Raw genomic sequence first — 21333 nt, forward strand, 5'->3', positions numbered from 1 at the left:
TTTTTCTATTGCGATTCTTGATGCGATGCAGGAAATGACGAGAGTGAAATATGTGAGAAGAACGTGTTGTTTTGATTTTCAGGTTTTTGAGATTTTCTGGTAATACATGCTTGGTTTTCAACCTTCGAATCGCCTCGTAACGATGAGTGCTTCGTTAAACACTTTCAACCTGTGAAAAGAATCATTAGAATAGACGAGAAATCATGTATATTAAGAGATTGTTTGAAAATGTAGTTTTATCGATAAAAAAATACGACTGGATCGAAGATTATCCAAAGCACATAGCAAAATTAAAATTTATCATACTAACATATATAATTGTATCTATGACTGATACTGTTTGGACATGGTATTTGTAATTGAATAAGTGTTCGATAATTAAAAAGAACGAAGTTTTATTTGAAGTGTTAATTCGATCTCTTTAATTTCATAGGAGTCAATTCTTTAATGTTTTTAAACTTCAGAAACACTCATTCATGATCAATAATGATTAAGTCGCAATGGTTTTGAAAATTTGTATCTCAGCTACAAAAGAAGGAGGAAGATTTATTTGTAATATACTAGCTGAATTGACGAAACAGTTATTCGTCAAATGAAAACCACGAGCAGAATCTATGCCCTTTTCATTGCATTTGTTTTTGGACAGTTACGCTTACCCTTAACACCTTCAGCCAAACGCGTTTCAATTTTAACACGAATATAGAAGCAAAAGCTAGAACATCATCGCAGTGAATTTGTTTGTATGTTCTGGAAGATCCTATATTTATTATATATTTGTTCCAATTTGATTTAGACAAAGATATAATACTTGGCAGTAAAGCAAATCTAGCACGATGACTATTTTTTCAGGTCTCCTCGTTAAACTCATAGCAATTTTCATACGAATGTGCGGAATTGCAATTAATTTTAAAATGCGAAATTCTGGAAGTCTAAATCAAAAGTTCTACCAATACGAATGAAAACTTCATTCATTCAAATATACGCGTAGTATAACGAATTTTACTGACTATTAATCACAAATTGTAATCACGCGCGTCGTCCACTTTACAAGGAACGAATTGACACCGATTTTTACGATGACCGAATTAATATCAGTCGATCGACTGGAATTGCCAGAGTTTAATTCGATGATAATTAATTGTAACGAGGTAAAAAATTCGAAGAATTAAATGTAAATGGGGTAGTAACGACGAATTTCAGAATGGAAAAGTAATCGCGAGGTCACGTATCGCGGGACTATGAGTCAGGCTTAAAGGGGAAACTCAAACATCGAGCAACTCGTAGCTGTACGCGTTTTCCGACCATCTTTTAGCCAAATCAACACAATTTGAAAGATTTTAGAGCAAATTGCGAAGAAAAGCTCGTGTTTTAGATAAGAAGGATCTTTCGTGATTATTTTGTAGCGAAGATAAGAAGATGTGAGAAGTAAAATATTGTTTGTTACGTGGATTATCGTTAGATTTTCTATGTTGAATGATTTTTCAAGTATAAAGATTCTCTATAGAGACGTCACGTTCTCGAAAAACTTTACAAGATATTTTGTGCATAAAGATCGGTGGTTTTTATAGGCATCAAAAGTTATCTTTAAAAATTACAAATCTTAAATAAATTTCTGATATACAATTCTGTGATAGTTTATGTAAGTTCCTTTTTAAATTAGGTATTTGATGATTTATTTACATTTCTTTGTCAATCAGGTATTTGATGGTTTACTTGAATTTCTTTCTAAATTAGATATTTACTAGACACAGAATTAGACGAATTGAAGCGGCGAGAGGTCAGCCTCCCGTAGAACACCGGCTTCACACCGGCATAAGTATGTAGAACAAATTTCTAATTCACCTCTTCCCGTTGCACCGTCCATTCCACGTGTAAACCATGCAGAAAACTGCGCTCTGCTAACTAGACCGTGTTGTAACCGAGGCGGGTATGGCACATGATGCTCACTTTTCGTCTTCCCGCTCCACTAAATCGCCCATTACACGCATTTCGTTCCTCTAATCCGTTGTTCGCTTATCGAGCTCTTAATATCTCGAAATAATTCATAATTTATAAAACAAACCTGTTTTTTAATACTCTGTTTCCATAGTATAAGTATTTACACGAAATCGTAATTTTGGTAATAATGGGAAAGAAGAAAGACAAAGATGGGAGAAATAGAAAGAATAAAACAGTTCTGTATCAATGTGAATTTCTCATTATAACAAAGAAATACAATACATTTTTAAGCGATTTAATATAATAATGTATATGTATATCATTTAATACACCACGATTTCAGTAGCCTAAATCCTATTCACGAAGAAGGTTATAGGTCCCTAAGAATATTTTATTTTAAATGATACCATCTTGCAATAGACAGTCATCGATACCAGTCATTGCTGGCACCGAATCTTCTGATGTCACATTGATATTTTGAAAGATAGCTTGCAATATTAACAATATTCAATGTTCCGCTAACATTCACGATCCACGACCGATTCCTCCAGACATCTCACGCTAGTCTTCTCCAGCTCGTGTGAGATTTTATCATCTACGCTTGTTCCATATTCTCTGCTCGCCTCCTTTCGATCTTAACTTATCCCTTTTCGACTGCTTCTCTCACCTTCTCCCTCTTCTCCGTCGATTCGTTCTCTCGCTCCACGTTTCGCCCCCGTGCACCAACGCTTTATCTCTGTTCATCCCTGACCAACGTTCTCCTGGTGTGCGAACTTTTCCTCTCCCGTCTATCGTCACTCCATTCGTCCCTCTTTATCTTCACTCTCTCTCTCTAGTCTCTTCCACGTCTCTCCTCTCTCTTTTCCTCGCAGTCTCTAGCTCCACACCTCCGCTTAATAATACACACCAGCCAGCCAGCCGCTACTACAACAGCACACCAGCGGCACCGACAGTATGGCATACCACTTTATTGATCTTCTTTCCCCGCTTTCACAGGTTTCAACCCGAATTTTCCACCACTTTATGCAAGCGTCGCCCTCCTGCCCGTTTGTACGCGCTACCCCCTACCCCCCCCCAAAACGCTCGGATTCATCCCTTCGACCGTCGATAAATCGAACCACCGAACGAATCGTACGTTTGACGAAGGAACGAATCTCCAAGTCGATTCCGGGGGATCGACATGTGGAGCAAGTCGAACAGATGCCTCGAAGGGGCGTCGTGATCTCGCGATTTTTCGAAGTCGATGTTTCGCGGCATGTAAGATATAAACGACATTGTACGGGACAAGATGTAATAAAATTGTAAATCGATGTTTGCTTTACTTTGCTGTCCTTGATTTGACTTTACCTCGCCTTGCCTTAAAAGTTTTTGAATAAAGTTTCACGGTATCGAAACATTTCCTCGTATCTTATCCTCGATAATCGCTAATCGTACATGTACCTTCAGCAAATGGGATCTAAGTCCCATTTCCATCTCGTGCAAATCAAAAATTCTCTTCTTTCTCCGATCTTTCTTCCATCTTGGAGTAAATCTTACAATAAGAACAAACAAATCTGAATACGAACAAAGGGGTCATAATTTGCTCGACTGCAATCGTAGCATGCTTCCCTTGCTCTGTAATTCATTTACATAACAATACGAACTTCGTTACATAATTACGTGGCAATTTTTCACCAAAATCCATGATTGCAAAGAACAATAACTTCATACGATAGAACGGCAATGTATTGCAATACCTGGCAACCAACGGAAACACCGTATCGAACGATTTGCAATGGTTTGAAAAAATATTCTTACAATATTTAATTCGTTTTTTGTTCTCGTTTGTACCATTTACTCAGCGAAATTAATTTGCATTCACGTAGTGGCCATAGTGGCCACACCAATGCGTTTCGATATTTCAAAGTCGAGCGTATGTATAGTCGCGTGGATGTTGAAGAAGAAAAGTGGAGGAGGCGTTGGATACACCGGTGGCCTGGTTTCTTGGGATCATGGAAGGTGTTCTCCTCGGCTGACGTGTGTAAACACTGTTGCTTGCTTGAATCTTCCTTGCTATCCTCTCTCGAGCATCGTCTTTCGTCATCTTCCCTTTTCCCGATGGTTTTCCTCCGCCTGGCTCAGGCTATCTCTGCTTTTAGTCGCTGAAAGGGCAGCATCGGTGAAAGAAAGTATTTCGGATGAAAGAGCTTTATGCCAAAGCGAAACGAAACATCGTGGTTGTGTATTGTAATTAAGTGGAAGAGCTCGACTTTTGCAATGACTTTTGTGTAATTGCTTCTCCGATCTGAACTCTACCCTCTTCGTTAAAGTAGAGATTCTTTAATTGAAGAAGAGGAATTGCTAATATTCGGAATTTAAGCAACTATTGTAATTCGTTCATGGATGATTTATTAGGAACGAAGTAACAGCGTAATGAGGGATGGAACGAATGCAAAGAGATTAATAGCTTTTTTTTTTTAAAAACGTTAGGAGGAAATTACGATTATTTTACGTAATTGTTTCACGTGTTAGAATTGGTCAACTGAAAATTGCGGATTCCTTCTTATTCGTTAATCTTTGTCAAAGGAACGAGCTCTTTGAACTTTTGCATATAGGAATCGTGACGAATAACTAAAGAAAGTGAAAGAAATTTCTCTTCATAAAAAGTTATGTTACTTTCCTCTTCCTCCGAGTCGCACTCTGTGAGTTTATCAATATGCTGACGAATTACACCCTTGGACAAAAAGATAGCACATGTGTGCTATCATTAATTTCTCATAGATAGAGTCCGAATTTCCCAAGTTTGACGAATGGCATATAAACAGTACCTTGTAGTAATAAGGTATATGAGCTTGAAACTGTATCTTCGCTATTCCTCTTGTATTTATCAACAATGATTGTGAAATCCGGTCGGCGAAATGATAGCACACTTTCAAAAGTTGTAGTGTTTATTATCTACTAAATTGTACAAAAATAAAAAACCTTTTAAAATTTAATAATGTGTGGATCCTCCCTTATTCTCCACCACCTCCAGCATTCGTTTCGGCAAAGAACGATATAGTTTTCTAATATAATCCAGCGATATATTTCTCCATTCCTCTTCAAGGCACTTTTTTAACTGATTAATACTTTCAAATTGCCTATTTTCTCTATAAACGGCATTGCTTAATTTACTCCAACAGTTTTCGATTATGTTTAAATCGGGGGAGCATGCAGGCCAGTCCAAAACTGCAATATTTTCTGTTGAAAAATATTCTTTCACAACCTTAGCGGTGTGAACTGCAGCATTATCTTGCTGAAAAATAAAATCTTGTCTCGCAATATGTGTTGCGTACTTTGCAATTTGATTTTGTATCAAATTACGATAGGTTATAGCATTCATCTTGCTGCGAATTGATATTAAATCAGTCTTTCCGTTATACCCAATACCTGCCCAAAGCATAATGCTACCTCCACCCATTTGACGCCGTATTTGTGACAATTTTTTTTTTCTTACATCATGATAGTAAAAATTGAATCCATCTGGGCCATCTAAATTAAATCTTTTTTTATCTGTAAATATAACTTTCCTCCACTTCTTGTTCCACCGTATATGTTCTTTTGCAAAATATAATCGATGCTCCTTGTGAATCTGCTTTAGAGCTGGTCTTCGTTTTAATTTCATCCGCTTTATGTGCGCGGATTGTTGTAGTACACGTCTGACATTCCGAGGATTAGTTTTTACGCCAACTTTTTCTGCAATTTCACGTGACGTGAGAAGCGAATTTGACGCGGCACGTAAAATTGCACGTTTTTCACGAGTACTAATCGCGGAAGGTCTCCCACTGCTTTTTTTTGTTCCATAATTATTTACATCTTTCAGTAAATTATAAATGACTTTCCGACTTCTACTGAGAACTTTTGCAATTTTAGAAATAGTAAAGTTTTCTTTCTTTAATTTCAAAACTGTTTGAATCTCTTCACTATTTAGCTGTTTTCCACGTCCCATTGTTTGAATCGAAATTTGTAAGGTTTCTAATGAAATTCTTCTACTTTTCACTACGTCTACACCACTCAGAATACACAGAAATACTAAGGAATGGAAACAAAATGCTTGGTGTGCTATCATTTCGCCGACCGGATTTCACAATCATTGTTGATAAATACAAGAGGAATAGCGAAGATACAGTTTCAAGCTCATATACCTTATTACTACAAGGTACTGTTTATATGCCATTCGTCAAACTTGGGAAATTCGGACTCTATCTATGAGAAATTAATGATAGCACACATGTGCTATCTTTTTGTCCAAGGGTGTATTTGATATCTGTCGCGCGATGGTAAACATGTTTGTATTCACAGGTTGTCTTCGACCGTCACCGAAGCCTGTGACCTTGATACAAGTCATTATCAAGTTTAATTTTATTTTTTTAAGAACGTTTCGAGTTACAAACGTGTTGCAATTTTAAGAAACATCCACTTATACGGAAAAAAATCTGTTATCTTGACAGCCTCGGGGAAAGAAAAGAATTTCATAAGATCTTGAAAGAAACGTCTAGATGGCCTTTGATTTATATGAAACTTGGCAAATCGAAAATAATGGTTATTCTAAGATTTTGGTCGAGGACGTATTCGCGTCGATGAGAGCGATATTCCATGGTGACATTGCACTTGAACAAGATATCGACTTTGTATCAAGCAAGTTCGTCAGCGCGGCGGTTGCTTGTTGGACGTGCACTGCGCTGACGTAAGTGTTCTGCAGTTTCGTTATCAGGTTGGCATAAAAAGCTTCGATAACGAGAGAATACTAGAGATTCGTCGTGCTATTGTTGGGTCAGAGCAACTCGTACACAGTTACGTTCTTTACCAATGTGTAATTTAGAGAACGTTTTGAATCGGTCTAAATTCATTTCTCTTATTTCGTTGATTAATTCTTTTGTCGTTTGAACCATTTTAGATGTCGAACCCGAATTATCTGGTTATTCGAATATACTTGGTCTTCTTTGATTAAGTTGTTTGTCCATTCGTTAGTGAATTCTTCGGTGGTTTAAGTTTCCATTTGTATTAATTTTGTTATGAAGTTTATCGCATACTACAGTGTTAAGATATAGGATTATTATTGTACGAATAGAATGTAAAAACATCGTGATAGGAATTAAGTTTCTGATTTGACTTCGAATGAATTATCTCTGAGCCAATGTAAATTATGAAGATATAAAACTGTATAATTATTCCAAGCAATATCGATTCCATATCGATTCTGTGAGAGGTAGAGCAGAAAAAAAAAGAACTGAGAAGATAAGGAAATTAAAAAGATTAAGATATCGCTATGTTGCGATTTAGTATCACGTAAGATACTTTAATGATATTAATTTTTATTAATAAAATAAGAAAACGCGTTTTTAATAATAATGATGTATATCAGTATATGCTTGGTACTTTTAACAATTTTCTTCGTAATTTATAAAATTACAGATTCAGTTGCGATAATTTAAAACCGAATTTTTTCATGGGCATCTACTTCTCTTAGTTTCGTTCAGTGTAATAGAATACAAGGTAGTCTCATTTCGCTAATCGTCAAATTATTCTTAATATGACTAATATTGAATGCACAAAATCGTAGAACTTTATTATCATACAGGTACATTATCATACAGGTGCATTATCATACAGGTACATCAATCTATCACACTTATGTATAGAAATACGTTATTATACTCTTGATTGATGCAATAGAACTTCGTTCGTAGCATACATCCTCTAATTAGTTTTAACTACTGTGATTTTGCATTCCTGTCCGTACCATACGAATAAACTAATAATCAAACCTTCCTCTTTGTTCCAGGTAAGTGGTCTAGCAGAATTTTTATTTCTCCATCCAAACAACGCAGATTCGTGGGTAAGACAAAATCTTATTTTATAATTATCAAAAGGATTACTGCGATAAGGAGACAGTTTTGAGTCTCAATAATTTGTAAAAACCAACAAAGATCAACTTAAAATCAATCAGAACCAAAACTCTTGCTCTTTTAAACATACTATAAATTCATAGTCAACCGATAATTCATACTAATGATATTTTGCATTTTTTAATGTAAAGCCTGCATGGTTGTTTCTTCGAATAAATACAATTTAAATATTACAGCTACCACCTTATTTCTACAACTCTCTATTTGCGATCTATCGAATTTTTGTCTTCTTTGTATGTCTCACGCTTTTCTATCAACTGGTTCGTTTCTCATTCATGGTCAATCCTAGCCGCTTATTTCCATGGAATCCCATTTACCGAGAACGGATCTGTTTAGCCGGGGCGACGAGCGTGATTCAATTACGTGGATGTGCGATACCGAGCTCTGCTCGAGAGGAGGCATAGTTGTACAAACACGCCATCGGTTCGTGCTCACTTCTAAGGCTCTAATGAAAACAAGTAGGTAGTAGATGTCATTCCACGGCAGTGATTCTCATTAATAGCCGCACCGAGCAGTGTAATTAACCGATCCTCTTCTCTCCTGGTAACACACAGTTGGAAGGACACAGTCGATCGTTCGGCGCAACTGTGATGCGTTTGTGAGCCAGGATCGCCCGAGAAGCTGGCAATTAGAATGGAGAACGTTGTTTCCAGGCATCCGTGGAAATTGTTATAATCCCAGGTCTGGTTGAGTTACGAAATAAATAAATGCTCTCGTAACTGTGGCCAATGGGAACGGTCTCGCGCCAAGCCAGATACTTTAAATTGTCTGGCATGCAAACGCCTTTTAGATTCGATCTCCGCGACGTGATTTCGAATGTCGTTTCACGAACCGTTATATGTCTGGAGAGAAGTGTTCTTGAATTATTGAGAATATTTCTGCTGTTCTTTTTGTCCGGGCTTTTGTGGAAGAGCTGGATTCTTGTGGAAGAAAACTTTGTAATATTGTTTATTATCTGTGTAACATATGCAGGTACACAGATACCTGTAGACAGCTTTTGTAAATATATTATGTTTGCTGTACGAAATATTTTGAAGTTACATTAACGCTATTATGAAAATTAACGCCATTCATAATTTTTTAATAAACGTATGTTCGCAGTAAGCGCCTTGTAATTTCGATATACATTTTCAGATTTGTTTCAAATATCTGCCAATGTACGTGGTGAAGAAGCTCGGTTCTCATAACAGTGCTAATGAAATTTCAAAATGCTTTACATAACACACATGATATATACATAAAAGTAAGGAAACTGTTGGAATATTATACTTTCATGAGCTACTGTATACAATAAAAATTCAATCGGCAGTAGATCTGTTAAAACGTCGCTCGCAACGAGCAAGTTAGAACGCTTTAAAAAGCGCAACCTGGATGAAACGTTTCTCTATCGCGTCACTGTAGATATCACTATGCACGCGTAATCTTTACGCCATGTTTCTTGTCCCGCTCGTTCCCTCCGTTACGCGCGTGGTTTTGTTCCATCGCGCACGCGCTCTATATCTCGCGTTCTTTTAAATAAACGTGACTTTAAGAGAGGAACGTTGGCTGGTCGCGTACGCGAAGCGAAGACATCGGCGGGTCTGGATCCTTTGACGCTTTTACTTTTCAGTTATGCGCCGGTTAGTCGCGAGCAAATCTCGGTCTGGCCGACCAAGTGGAGGCTCTTTGTTCGCCGAAGGAATTCGCTGACGACAGGTTTCGCTGGAATCGCGCACGCCTCGAGATAAATCGGCGCGCTGCCGAGTGAGCGCGCGTAATTGAAATTTGTCAACCTTAAGAGGCTTTTTGCCACGAACCGTATGGAACGGTTGGCTCGTTAGCGCGGCCCAGGGGAATGGCTAGAGAGGGGAAGAATGTAAAAATGTTCCGCGTTATTTCAGTTCCTCTTCGGTGCTTCCTTTTTGAGACTCGTTTATTTAACCCTTTGCAGGGCGTGCCGGTTTTCGCGTGGAACGACCTCGCGTAAATTCGCGAGACACGCGGGTCGCGTTTGATCTTCGCTGAATATCACGGAAGGTATTTTTTTTTTTTTTTTTGTTAATTCAAATTGAAAAGTAAGGACGAGGAACGTTACAAAATATGTATTATTTATTGAAAATATACAATTTTAACGAAGATTTTACTCCATCAATTTACTTTTACCAGGTTCGATGAATTTAAAATGAAATCGAAACACTTTCAGGATATTCAATGGTGAAATGTTGCTTCAGAATTAGAGTTAAAAAAGAAATTTAGAGTTGAAAAATTTAATTACGAATAGAATCTGTGTTTGTTGAATCGGAACCATTATCTGTGTCACGAGTATGACTGGAATTAAGAAGAGGAATGTCTATGTTGATGCAGAGAAGGGGTGTACTAGTAACTTATAACGTGGTTCACCTAAGCACTTAATACAAACTCAAGCTCAACCTCACTCGAGTCTACACCGCGTCTTAATCTTAATCCAAATTTAAATTCTAATACAGATCCAGTTCAAACCAAAAGTCAGATCAATTCTGACTGTAGATCTCTATTAATCTCTTGAATTAACAATCTAGTACAATCTAGGAAAGAGGAGACTGGTTAGAAATTTATATTTACGTGCTCTGTATATATCCGAAACTTTACACAATGTCAGAAATCGAGAAGTAGCGAAGAATCATGTTTATATCAAAGAAAGTGATAACTTTTGTCAAATTGTCCATATCATTCTCCTTCAATTATATCAAAAGAGATTAATAATTATCGCAAATGATACGTCTAGTAACAATGGTAACAAGAGTACAATGACAAACAAACAAAATGCGACTGAAAAATCTACACGTACATAACATACAAGTCACGCGCGTGTGGAAGATTAACCCGAAGCATGCAAACAATAAGAATCCGGCAGGAGTTGCATTGACGGAGGATGAAAAGGCGTCCCGAGCAATAATTGTTGCGATAAATAGGCGCGTGGCTGCACGGGCTGAAGCAATGGAACAGAAAATCAGTCGGTTCTGGCTGCAGCCGTGTCGCGAAGGAGGTCGATAGAGAAAGAGGGAACAAGTACTCTTGCATTCCGATGAACAGCAAACCTAGAAACAGGAGGGACTGGCAGGGTGACAAGTCGCGAGGAGGGAGAGGAAGAAAGCGAGAGAAAAGGTAGATCGCAAAGGAAAAAGACGAGGATAGGGATAGAACGAAGGGAAAGAAAGGAAAAAAGAAGGAGAGAGTGATCTCGCAAATCAGTAGGAAGGCGGCATCGACCTCTTCTTCCGCCATCTTTGTTACTCCAACTACGTTCTTCTTCGCCCGTTCTTTTTCCACCTTCCCCTGCTTGTTCCACTCGCGAGAGTCCTTTCTTTTGTGTGTGCATTGTGCGGATAATACCGGTGCTGGCTTCTTTTACGTGACTGTGGGCGAAAACGAGCCAGCAGATACCGCTGAAGAAAAAAAAGGAAGCGCGATCGGTATTTTCGCCCGCTCTATCCTCCTCCCTTATTTTTTCCCCTCTTTCCGTCTCTCTTCTTTCATTCTGCGCCTCTCTCCTGTCTTCCGTGCACTTTCGAAAATAGTCTAACCTAAAAATATGCGAGTACTGGAGGCGTGGCGGCTGATGGAGAGAAACTCTTTCGTTCGCCCGTAGAGAAGTCGCAGTTCGAGATTCGCCGGACTATCTCGATACGTGGGCTGTATAGGATTATTGATGACTGACAACTTTTAATAATTCACCGTCACGAAAGGGGAAGACGGGTGTCGTTAATTGGATTTATCGATAACTGGGGCTCTTGTTTCACTGGGGATGAATCGAATTAATCGAAATCGAAGAATGAAACGACAAGCTGTGCATATGAGAATCGAGCCATGTGGTATAATTGTCTTCTGTCGATTTTTAGCTTCGGTTGCAATAATGTTTTAAAATTTCCCTTTGTTAACAAAATATTATTAACTCTTGTTCTTACAAGGAAAGTAGTAAAAAGATATCCTTTGAGGAGAGATTTGATAGCAATTTAATTAAAGTTAACTTTCAAACATAAAAATTTGTAATCATTTCACCTATATTTGCAGCCAAAATTCTTTTCGCTGGACATATTTATTATTATATATTATATTAGATATGAATTCAAGCAAATAAATATAAAGGGAAAGCGAAATGCTAATAGATGTTTGAAAAAGTTACAGCACGAAGTGGCAGGTCTTCGGTTATCCGGAATTAATTGGACGACATAATTATTCGTCGAATGGTTAATACCTTTTTCGAATAACGATTACGTTTCAATGGGAAAAAATTAATAATTTAAAAAACTCCAGTTGGCTAGTTTGTCGGTCTTACGTTTGGCTGATATTTTTTGATTACAAAGCCACTGTGATCCTTATGAACCGGTCTATTTTTAATTTGTTTCGGCTATTGCTATAATAATACCATTGAATTTAGAACATTAAATTCTTGGTGCATCAATGCATATACTGTGAAAAAATATTTTATTTATTAACAACAATGTTATTTAATTGTCCACTCAATGTATTAACACATAAATTACGAACAGACGTTTATCTAAAAAATGAATAATCAAATTGTGCTTAATTGGATAATCAAATTTTTCTGTGTTTTAACCGGCTTTGTTCGATCACCCGTATTATTCTGGGATTTTTTAAAAACAAAAATTCAGTTCATGTATTCGTTTCGGTAGACTCATACACTTATAAACACTTATGCTAAAATATCTTATACGTTAAAAAGAATCTTCTCTATGTTAAAACGAATGATCAAAGAGAAACTGTCAGCGTTAAAACAACCAGCGTCTAATTTGAAAGAATTACAAGGTTTTATTTCAATGATTGCTATCAAAAAACAAATTTTAAGAAATTAAGAAGTTACTTCATAATCAGTATGATATTACTAAAATTTTGTATATGTCTAATTTCTTGTACCATTAGCATATTATTCCATCTTGTAACTTATATGTTTCATAGAAATAGTCAGACACATATCGTTATCGCTTCGTCACCGCATCCGAGTTTCTTCCCCTTGTCTTTGGTTTTCTCGCGTTCTAATCTCCCCTTATCTGTATTATATCCCTAAATCGGTCCGTATTTTTCTCTATGTTCCCTCATCGTTGACGAGAATATCCACCATTTCGATACCAGAGTAATACATTGTGAACTAAAATGTTCACAGTTTCTCCACTAATCGAAGCCCGCATTACTTCCAAGAGCAATCCTGATTACCTCTCGATTCAACGAAAACTCATCGCTTATATCATTTACTTGAAAGGATAGATATGGTTCGGCTCGTAAAATTTGTTTCTCCAATTAAAAACGTTAAATGGATTCTGAGTTGGTATCAGTAAGTATGCAAATTGTAATTATCTGCTAAGATAGAACTCTAATTTTGAGAATAGAATTTTTAGGAAAAACAAATATCTCTTTCAAGTGTTCCATTGCTCTAAACGTCTACTATCTTCCATTCTATAAATCAAATATTTGGAATAATTTTTTAACCAAGACCACGATGAAAATTCTTTTGAAAGAAAAGAAATACGTAGAGAAATTTCACTCGAACCATGAACGGATTAGCTCGCTTATGGAGGATTAATTTTCTTGATAAAACGAGAATAAATACACCAGTTCATATTCACAGACTTAAGTCACCAAAGTATCGTTAAAATTGTCTGGCCCGGCATTCGTATTAATTGAAATGCAACACGCGGAATCTAGCATGCAAAGAATGCAGCGGACGAGCATCAATTGCGCGGGTGATGTCGTGATATGAGGCCCGTCTTTATGATACCGTGTCGGACATTTAATTACAAATGCCACCTCGCCATTCTAGCTTGTCGTGATATTCGTACAATATCTGCACGCGACATCCGCGTTGTTAATATTGCCTCTCATTTCAAAGATGCATATCACCGACTAACATTAGTGGACAAATGCTCCAATGAATCTTCGATCCTTAATCATAGCGCTTGGCTCGTATTCGATCTAACCGCGATAATTACTTTATACGTGGGTCGAAGTTAAACGCGAATTATCGCTTTCGAGGATGTGGAACGTTGGAACATCTGATCTTAATGTATCTAACCGTAATGAGAAGTAAAACATGGCTGACTCTATTTTCAAGTTTAGATGTACAATTGATAAACCAACGATCACTTTGATCTGTTATTTTCTTTTTCTATGTAGTAATTAAAAATGTCTATCGTAAATAAGTTTTTCAATTGATCTGCTATAATCTGGATGCTACAAATATTCTTTAGAATTTATTTAGTCTATTCATGTTTAAAATATATTGGTATATACTAATTTGCTATTACGTTCAAACGTTATTCCGTGAATTATATTGGCAATATGAAACATAACCGTGATTCAATATTAAGCCGTTTAAATTGATATGCAGTTTAGAATAATAGTATTTGATCTATATAATTTACCTTAACATATCCAATTACGATAAACCGATCTGCTTTAATATTGTTAACCTATATACAAACATTCGATTTCAGACAAATGTCATATGTAAAGAGAAAAGAAAAAAAATAAGAAATTTATCGTAGAGATACCAATCTACGTTTAAGTCGGAGCCATACCGTTGCGCCGACACGTCACGCTCGCGTGAAGTTTAAATTAGGTTGAGTATCACTGGCGGATTTGTAATAAGTGCAAGCGGAGCGATACAGATGCGTCGCTCTCGCAGTGGTCCCGTTTGCGCGCTCGCGCGCCTTCTCCTCCCGTCGAATCCCAGCGCACCGTGAAACCGTGATGACGCAACGGCCAAGTGTTGGTGGAGGTTGGGAGTGCGGGCGACGTGTCGCGAATGCGTCTGTGTAAAAGCTTCGCTGCCAGCTGCACGGCAGCCGCTTAAGTCGCGTTCGCGACCCATCATCAAGGGTGCGAATGGCGCCTATCATTCGTATTTTTCTCAAGTCATTAATTTTGTATTTTGCTAGATATGCAATTTATATATATTATATATATAATACAAGTGCATACAAATCGTTATAAATAAGTTTGAATTTGTTCCACATTACATATCACTCCGAGAAAAGTGAAAATATTGCTAATAATTGTGTCGCATAGGGAAAACATCGATCAACTTCATAAATTGACAAATAAGTACAGAAAAGTGATAATATTAGATACAGCGTTCTTTAAATCGAACTTAGAATTTATTATTATTTATAACACCTTTGATTCTTCAGAATCTGATATCATTAATCGCGTACTTATGCAATGAAATTAACGAAAGGTTGATCAATTTACCTTTTGAAAGATTGGATTGATAATAACAATTAATGTTCGCGTTATTGACACTGATCTAAAATCACTTGTATCGATCATTGAAACATCATTATCGACAGGTTATTTCTTTTAAAGCTTTCCTCGTCATGGCGAGAATTTAAAGAATACTACACATGGTCATAGCGCGTAACAATACCCGTCGATCCGTCACTCACGTTGCCTTGCTGTTCTCACAGTTCACGGTGCATCATATCGACTCGGCTTCCTTCGGCCGCCGCTGCACTGACAGCGTGTGTAGGACTATGGTAACTATACATGATAAACGCGTTGCGGTACATTTACCTACCGTTCAAGTGGTTGGAGGTTCTGAATCCGTGAACCTCTTTGCAGCAGTCGATGGCATCATACGGGCGGTGTAAAACAGGCAAAGAGGCAACAGTACGATCGAAACGAGCGCGAATCGGAGTCGAAGTTGTAGTCGGAATCGTGACGAGTTGCCTCGGGTCGGCTCGGGTCGCCTCGGGTTTGGGACGAGCATAGCCGAACGCGTGCCTACGTGCGCGCTTTACCACGACGACGCGGCGCGGTGCGACGTGCCGTAGCGGGACGGGACGAGCGAGACGACACGAGAGGATACGAGACGAGACGAGGCGAGACGATACGAGACGGAGCGGGACGGCGCGTGGCGAGGGAAACGAGGCGAAGCGGGGCGAGGCCAGTCGAACGGAGCCGAGTCAAGTCGAGTCGAGTCGAATCGGAAGGAGAGTCAGTGGCTGGCGACTCCTCGGGGCGTCAGGTTTGTGTTGTGTGGGGTTTGTTGTTCTTTCGCGCTCCTTGCAAACCACGTGCGCAGCTCCGTGACAGCTCCGTTCTAACGGACGTTCAGAATATACGGAGCTACAGTACGACATGGCGTTTCGTTTATTGTGATCGGACTGCTTGACATTTCCGAAGGAACTGAAGATACTTTTAGTCGAAAATTAAGTTTTTAAAGGAACGTTGCTCGAAGAGTACTGAAACTCGAAAGTGTAAATCGTTTATAGTTATAATACACACTTTTTGTATAATATCGTGAAGCTAAAGTTGAAATTTTAAAAGTGGTATCGCGCGAGCCACGAGCGATAATGCATGTTACAGATAGGCGATGTTTAAACTATCCGATTCAATGTGGAATTTCTTTTCGGTATTAATACGAATAAAGTGTTGCTCCGACGATTACGAGTAGCACCAATAAATCGCAACAACACGTTTTAAACAATCTCTCGAGATTCGTCGATATTATAAATTAAAATTTGTCACGAAGACTTGGCTACGTGCCCTCGACGGTTATCGCAGCTGAGACTTTCGTTAGCAACTCTTATCGTGCTTACGAGAATAACCTGACCGCACAGCGCAAATATTATGAATGCAGGAATCCTCAAATCGTGTTACGAGCTAAAATTGCGATGCCTGCTAATCGGGACCCAAACGTTTCGAATCTCGAAGTACATTCGGGTAGAAGTGTCGCCAAGGACGAGTGAAATTCTTCGAATTTCTTGAAACTCAAACTTCCACGAATTTCCGCCTATACTTCCTTCTAATCTAAGAACTAAGTAAAACTAAAATTAACAAGAAATTAAACGAGCGAAAGTAACTCTATCGGTGCGTGATTGAGTCGGCAACGTACAAAGTGAGTGGACCGTGGTAAGGTAAGAATGCAAGGCGGGTAAATTAGTTGCGGAACAGGTACGTTTGCGACAAGAAACGGAATAATAACGACTGTGGCCGGAAGAACGAGGAAACGAGAGAAGAAGAAGAAGAAGAAACAGACGGAAGGAGGTGGAGGAAGGTGTTCTCTTATTTGCAAAGCGACTGAACGTAGACGTAGATAACCACTGCGGTGAGATAGAAGAGGAACGGAGAGAGGAAGTGACACGATCGTGACACGACATAGAATAGAACGAAGAGGAGTCAGGAATAAAGATAGAGGGGACGCAAGAAAGAAAGAGGAAGAAAGAACAAGAGAAGAAACGAGTTTGGCAGAACGAGAACGAAGGAAGGAAAGAACGATCTGTTAGAGCAAGGGAAGGGAGCGAAGAGAGAGAAGATTTCTGGGCACGCGCACTCCACCTGCTAGCGTGTAGTGGCACGCGCCATATCCACCCCCTCCGCTGCCGTGGACGTTCCGTTCCCCTCGCCGCGCGGCAGCGTCGCACTCCGCCGGCCCCTCTCTCGCCGCAGTCCCTCTTTGGCGTTACCTCCTGGTTCTACCGCAGCCGTCGCCGCCACCGCCACCGCCACCGATTCTTCCCTCCCCTTTCCCTCCCGCAATCCCCCTCCCCTCGTCCGACTACCCGACATACCCGCTCGATCTCCCCTCGTTCCTTGGTGCCTCTTCTCCTCCCGCAGGAATCCCCTCCCGTGCGCCCCTCACGCGTGCCACGGTTTCGAGACCGGGACGCGCGGGAGTCAATCGCTCGCGGACTTCGATAGGACGAGCACCATAGAGGTCCTTGCTCTTCCTCTCTTAGAACGCCTCTCTGTCCGAGCGCGTTCTTCGCGCCTCGTGTCACTGCGATCTCGTGTGCTTTCCGCGTTCTCGATCTTCTCCTGGCTCTGTTTTCTTTCTATCGTTCCGCTTCTTCCTTTCGTCTCGTGATTCCTTTCGTTTCTTCTATATCTTAGAAACGAAAGTTTGGTCGGATTTCGAGGTCGAGAAATTTCGGAATATATCGCGACGCAGTTTCACAACTGTTGCGTAGCACCGAGTGTGGCTGATTCGAGTAAAAAGGGGCATAGACGCATAGAGAAGACAGCAGAGCGAACAACACGTTGCGTGGTGCGCCTCGGGACACCGCGTGGTCGTCGAACGAGAAACGCGAGTACCTTTCAGTAGTCGGAAGCCTGGCATTCAAAGTTCACAGTGAATTTTCACGATCAGTTCGGTAGACGTGATCGTAACACACGGGGGCAAAAAAAAGGGTTAGCCGTACGCGAAGAGCTGCCGGCCGATGTTTGCGTATGAAAAAATCCAGTCGTCCTCTTCCACCTCTTCCTCTTCTTCTTTCCGGCGTTCGCCTGCTGGCAGGGGGGCAACGTGCCGGTCGATCGCTGTATAAAGAACAAAGGGCCAACGGCGATACTAACGACGACGAAGACGACGACGAGGAAGACGAGGAACGAGGACGGCGACAACGACGAGGAGAAGAACGTGGGAAGGGAAAAACGTAAGAAGGAGGAAGGAAAGCGGACGAGAAAAATAAAGAGTGGGGGGCTGACGCGTGCTACTACCGCTGTTACTTCCAACGCAACAAAAATAGTTCAGTCTCCGCGGTGGAGGAGAGATAGCCAGCGAACCGAAAGAGAAGGGAGATAGTAATGCCGGAGGAAAGAATAGGAATATCGGAGTTATCGTAATATACACACGCACACGTGTAACTTGCGCGTTATCAACGTAAGGAGACCACGTATAATATGAGCGGCTGTAGTGAGTGCAACTTTCGGTGTGCTGATGACGCATTCGACAGTGAGTAAGAGCGAGAGCAGACCACTTTCGAGATAAACACGAGACGAGATTCGTCACGAGCGAAAATAAAACGGAGATAAATTAGGGCCCGAATCGTGCGTGGAGCGAACAAGACGGAAGAAAAAAAAAAGGAAAAGAAGAATTTTATTCCTGACGAGAGTAAGATTTGGCATTCCTCCCGTTCCCTGTAGTGCCAGCAGTGACAGAGAGTGATGCGCGCGCGATCAGCTGTTCGAAGCCGCGAAGTGCACTGTGCTTCTCTCCTGTTTGATCGATTGTCGTCCGTTGTAAATTTTTGATACGATATTCGTCGAAATTCGATCGATCGAACTTCGATAGCGACGACCATCACGCTTCTCGTCTTCATATGCGTGTTTCGAGTCAATGTTCCCGAACTACCTGTTGACGATTTACGAGGGAAAATCGACACGGTCTGTTTCGACTTAATTTAACAGTCGTGCTGTTGTTGGAAATAACGCGGACAGCTTGGTTCTCATTATTCATTCAAGAGTTTATTCGTAACAGTTGATTCAGTGGTATCATCGTGACATGGCACAAAAACCGTCTAAGTAACTTCCCTTCTTGTCGGTCATTGTGTTAGTAAATACAAGAACCACTGAAGATCGGTATATTACAGAAATCGTTGTTATCATGTGTTCGATAACATTTCGCGGGAACAGCGTGAAATCTTTCGCACGGACGTGTGTATTACCGGTTGAAGGACATTAACGTGCAAAAAATTGGTGGCGTGCTTTACAAGTATTTAGTCATTGAAAGGAAATCGAATATGCGACTGGTGAAACTTTTGGTGGCGGTGTGGCGCGCCGAGTGTTTTTCGGAGTGAATGTTATCGAGACGTTGTTAGTATACGTCTTATCTGTCGCTCGCATCAGTGGAGTGACAGAGAAAAAGAGGAAGAGGAAGAGGGGGAAGGAAAGAAAGAGACTCGACGGAGTTCGGAGGTCACGGAACCGTTGGACGATATGCGGCACGCAAACTCGTTTCGACGAGCTGAGAATTTCGGCCCGCGGATCCAAGCGGCGCGCTCGCGTCGTCCGGACGCCAATAGCGACGTGAAACAGTGGTGATATGCTGGTCGAGGGACACGGGAACGTCGATTCTATTCCCGGCGTCTTTTTCTCGCCGGTTGCGTGACGTTCGACTGGCGGCGAGGAACAGAGTATTATAAACCGTACGCGGTGACGTTCTCGAGCGCGCGCGCGCGCTAACCTCTACTTCGCTGCTGGTGTGATAGCTAGTCAAAGTGATCGGAAGGGCATTACGTTTATTATACGGGCATCGGAGCAGTTACATCGTGTACAATAGAAATAACGCAGTAAGAGTCAGAGGCTTCAATGTAAAGTGTTAAGCTGTAAAGTAAGAAAAAGAAACTAGAGATATATCGTACATGTATATCTTTTCTAGAACAACGTACGATTAATAACGCAATAAAGGTGAAAGAATTGTTCTCATTCAACAAGAAATGCTTGTGTCGCGCTGATCGAATTATATCGTTGTGAAAGAAATATCTGAGCATACTAGTAACTTTTTCGCCACCTATTTGTTGTGTATGCGCCGTTACGGGACTTGCAAGTTCGGTTTGGTTACGCGCGAAAGAAAGTTGTTGCCGGTGGTGGCGCGCTGGTGGTGGTTCAAGCGTCTCCGGAAAAGCGCGGAAGACACGACGAAAGCGAAAGTACAGCGTTTGCGTTGGCGCGTTCCAGAAAATGACCTTCAAGTTCCGCTGAGAATCTTCCATAATTCGAACAGAGAGAAGAAAGATGTATTTGTAACGACGACAACTGTTAACGCGTATCATCATCCTGTGAAAAAAAGGACATATTCGTCGATTAACGATAGTGTATCAGTGCAGATATTCTAGCGACAAGAAGAAGCCATCGGAGGAGGGGCATGGTGGGCACCCACCAACCAGGGCCACAGGCCCGGGTGGCCCCCCTGTAACAAGGAAATCTCTCGCTATCGAGGCGTTCGTGCTTCATTACATTGCCTGGAATGATGGTATGCCTATTTGAAAATAACATTTCTTATCTATCGTCACTACGTGGCGCGCGTGTGTCATCGTTTGTTTTGAGTCTAGCGTGACTCATTAACTGTATTCAATCGGACTATTACCTACTCCCTTGTATTTCGTGTGTTTGCTGACAAATCTAAATATTACCTTTTTAACGGCCTTTTATGCGATTGAATGGTTAATGTTCAGTCGTTGTTTTGAAAGGTTTCAACTACTATAATTCTCTGTTTCTAAATCTATTTTTGTTTTTCTTTTTGTTTCTCTTTTTTTCTTTCTTTAATGCGAGGTTAGAAACATTTGCAATTTTAACAATTGATCGTTAATATTTATTTTATTGATAATAATTGATGATAAGAATAACGAGCATATTAGCAATTTGTAGTGCACAGTGAATGCACAAGTTGAATTTCTAATTCTGAGAGGGAAGAGTTAATTGAATTTAAATGTCAGAATCGTTCATAATTTAATATATAAAGGGATCGGTATTAAAGGGGTTCAAGTTTGGCGAAAAATAACGACCCACGAGCAAGTTTTTCTGCTGGCTTCCAATAGCAACGTAGATAAAAGATATCGATTCGTGAATTTTTTTGTTTATCTCCAACCGTGTCCGCAACTTGGAGCGCGCACGAAATGTCACCAGATAACGGAAGTTCCGGGACGATAAAAATGATTCAACTCCGAAAAATCGACGGAAAGTTGCGTTCGTCTCACCGAAACGACGCTGGTGT

At 40.1% G+C, this 21333-nt stretch overlaps 1 protein-coding gene across 3 annotated transcripts in view; it reads left to right on the top strand.

Moving 5' to 3' along the window:
- The window catches only part of LOC132914899 (neurogenic protein mastermind-like), a 244996-nt gene that overhangs the window by 109526 nt on the left and 114137 nt on the right, over window positions 1-21333 (top strand). For 2 of the 3 annotated variants that reach the window (XM_060974415.1, XM_060974423.1), the window contains exon 1: window positions 15828-20592. The exons of the other annotated variant lie outside the window; for it this stretch is intronic. In XM_060974415.1, coding sequence (XP_060830398.1) covers window positions 20587-20592 — 6 coding nt within the window. In that variant the 5' untranslated portion in view covers window positions 15828-20586. Of the gene's footprint in view, window positions 1-15827; window positions 20593-21333 lie in introns of those variants that run through there. 3 annotated transcript variants of the gene reach the window in all.

The sequence above is a fragment of the Bombus pascuorum genome, chromosome 1, assembly GCF_905332965.1.
Source record: "Bombus pascuorum chromosome 1, iyBomPasc1.1, whole genome shotgun sequence".
In the NCBI taxonomy this organism is placed as follows: Eukaryota; Metazoa; Arthropoda; class Insecta; order Hymenoptera; family Apidae; genus Bombus; species Bombus pascuorum.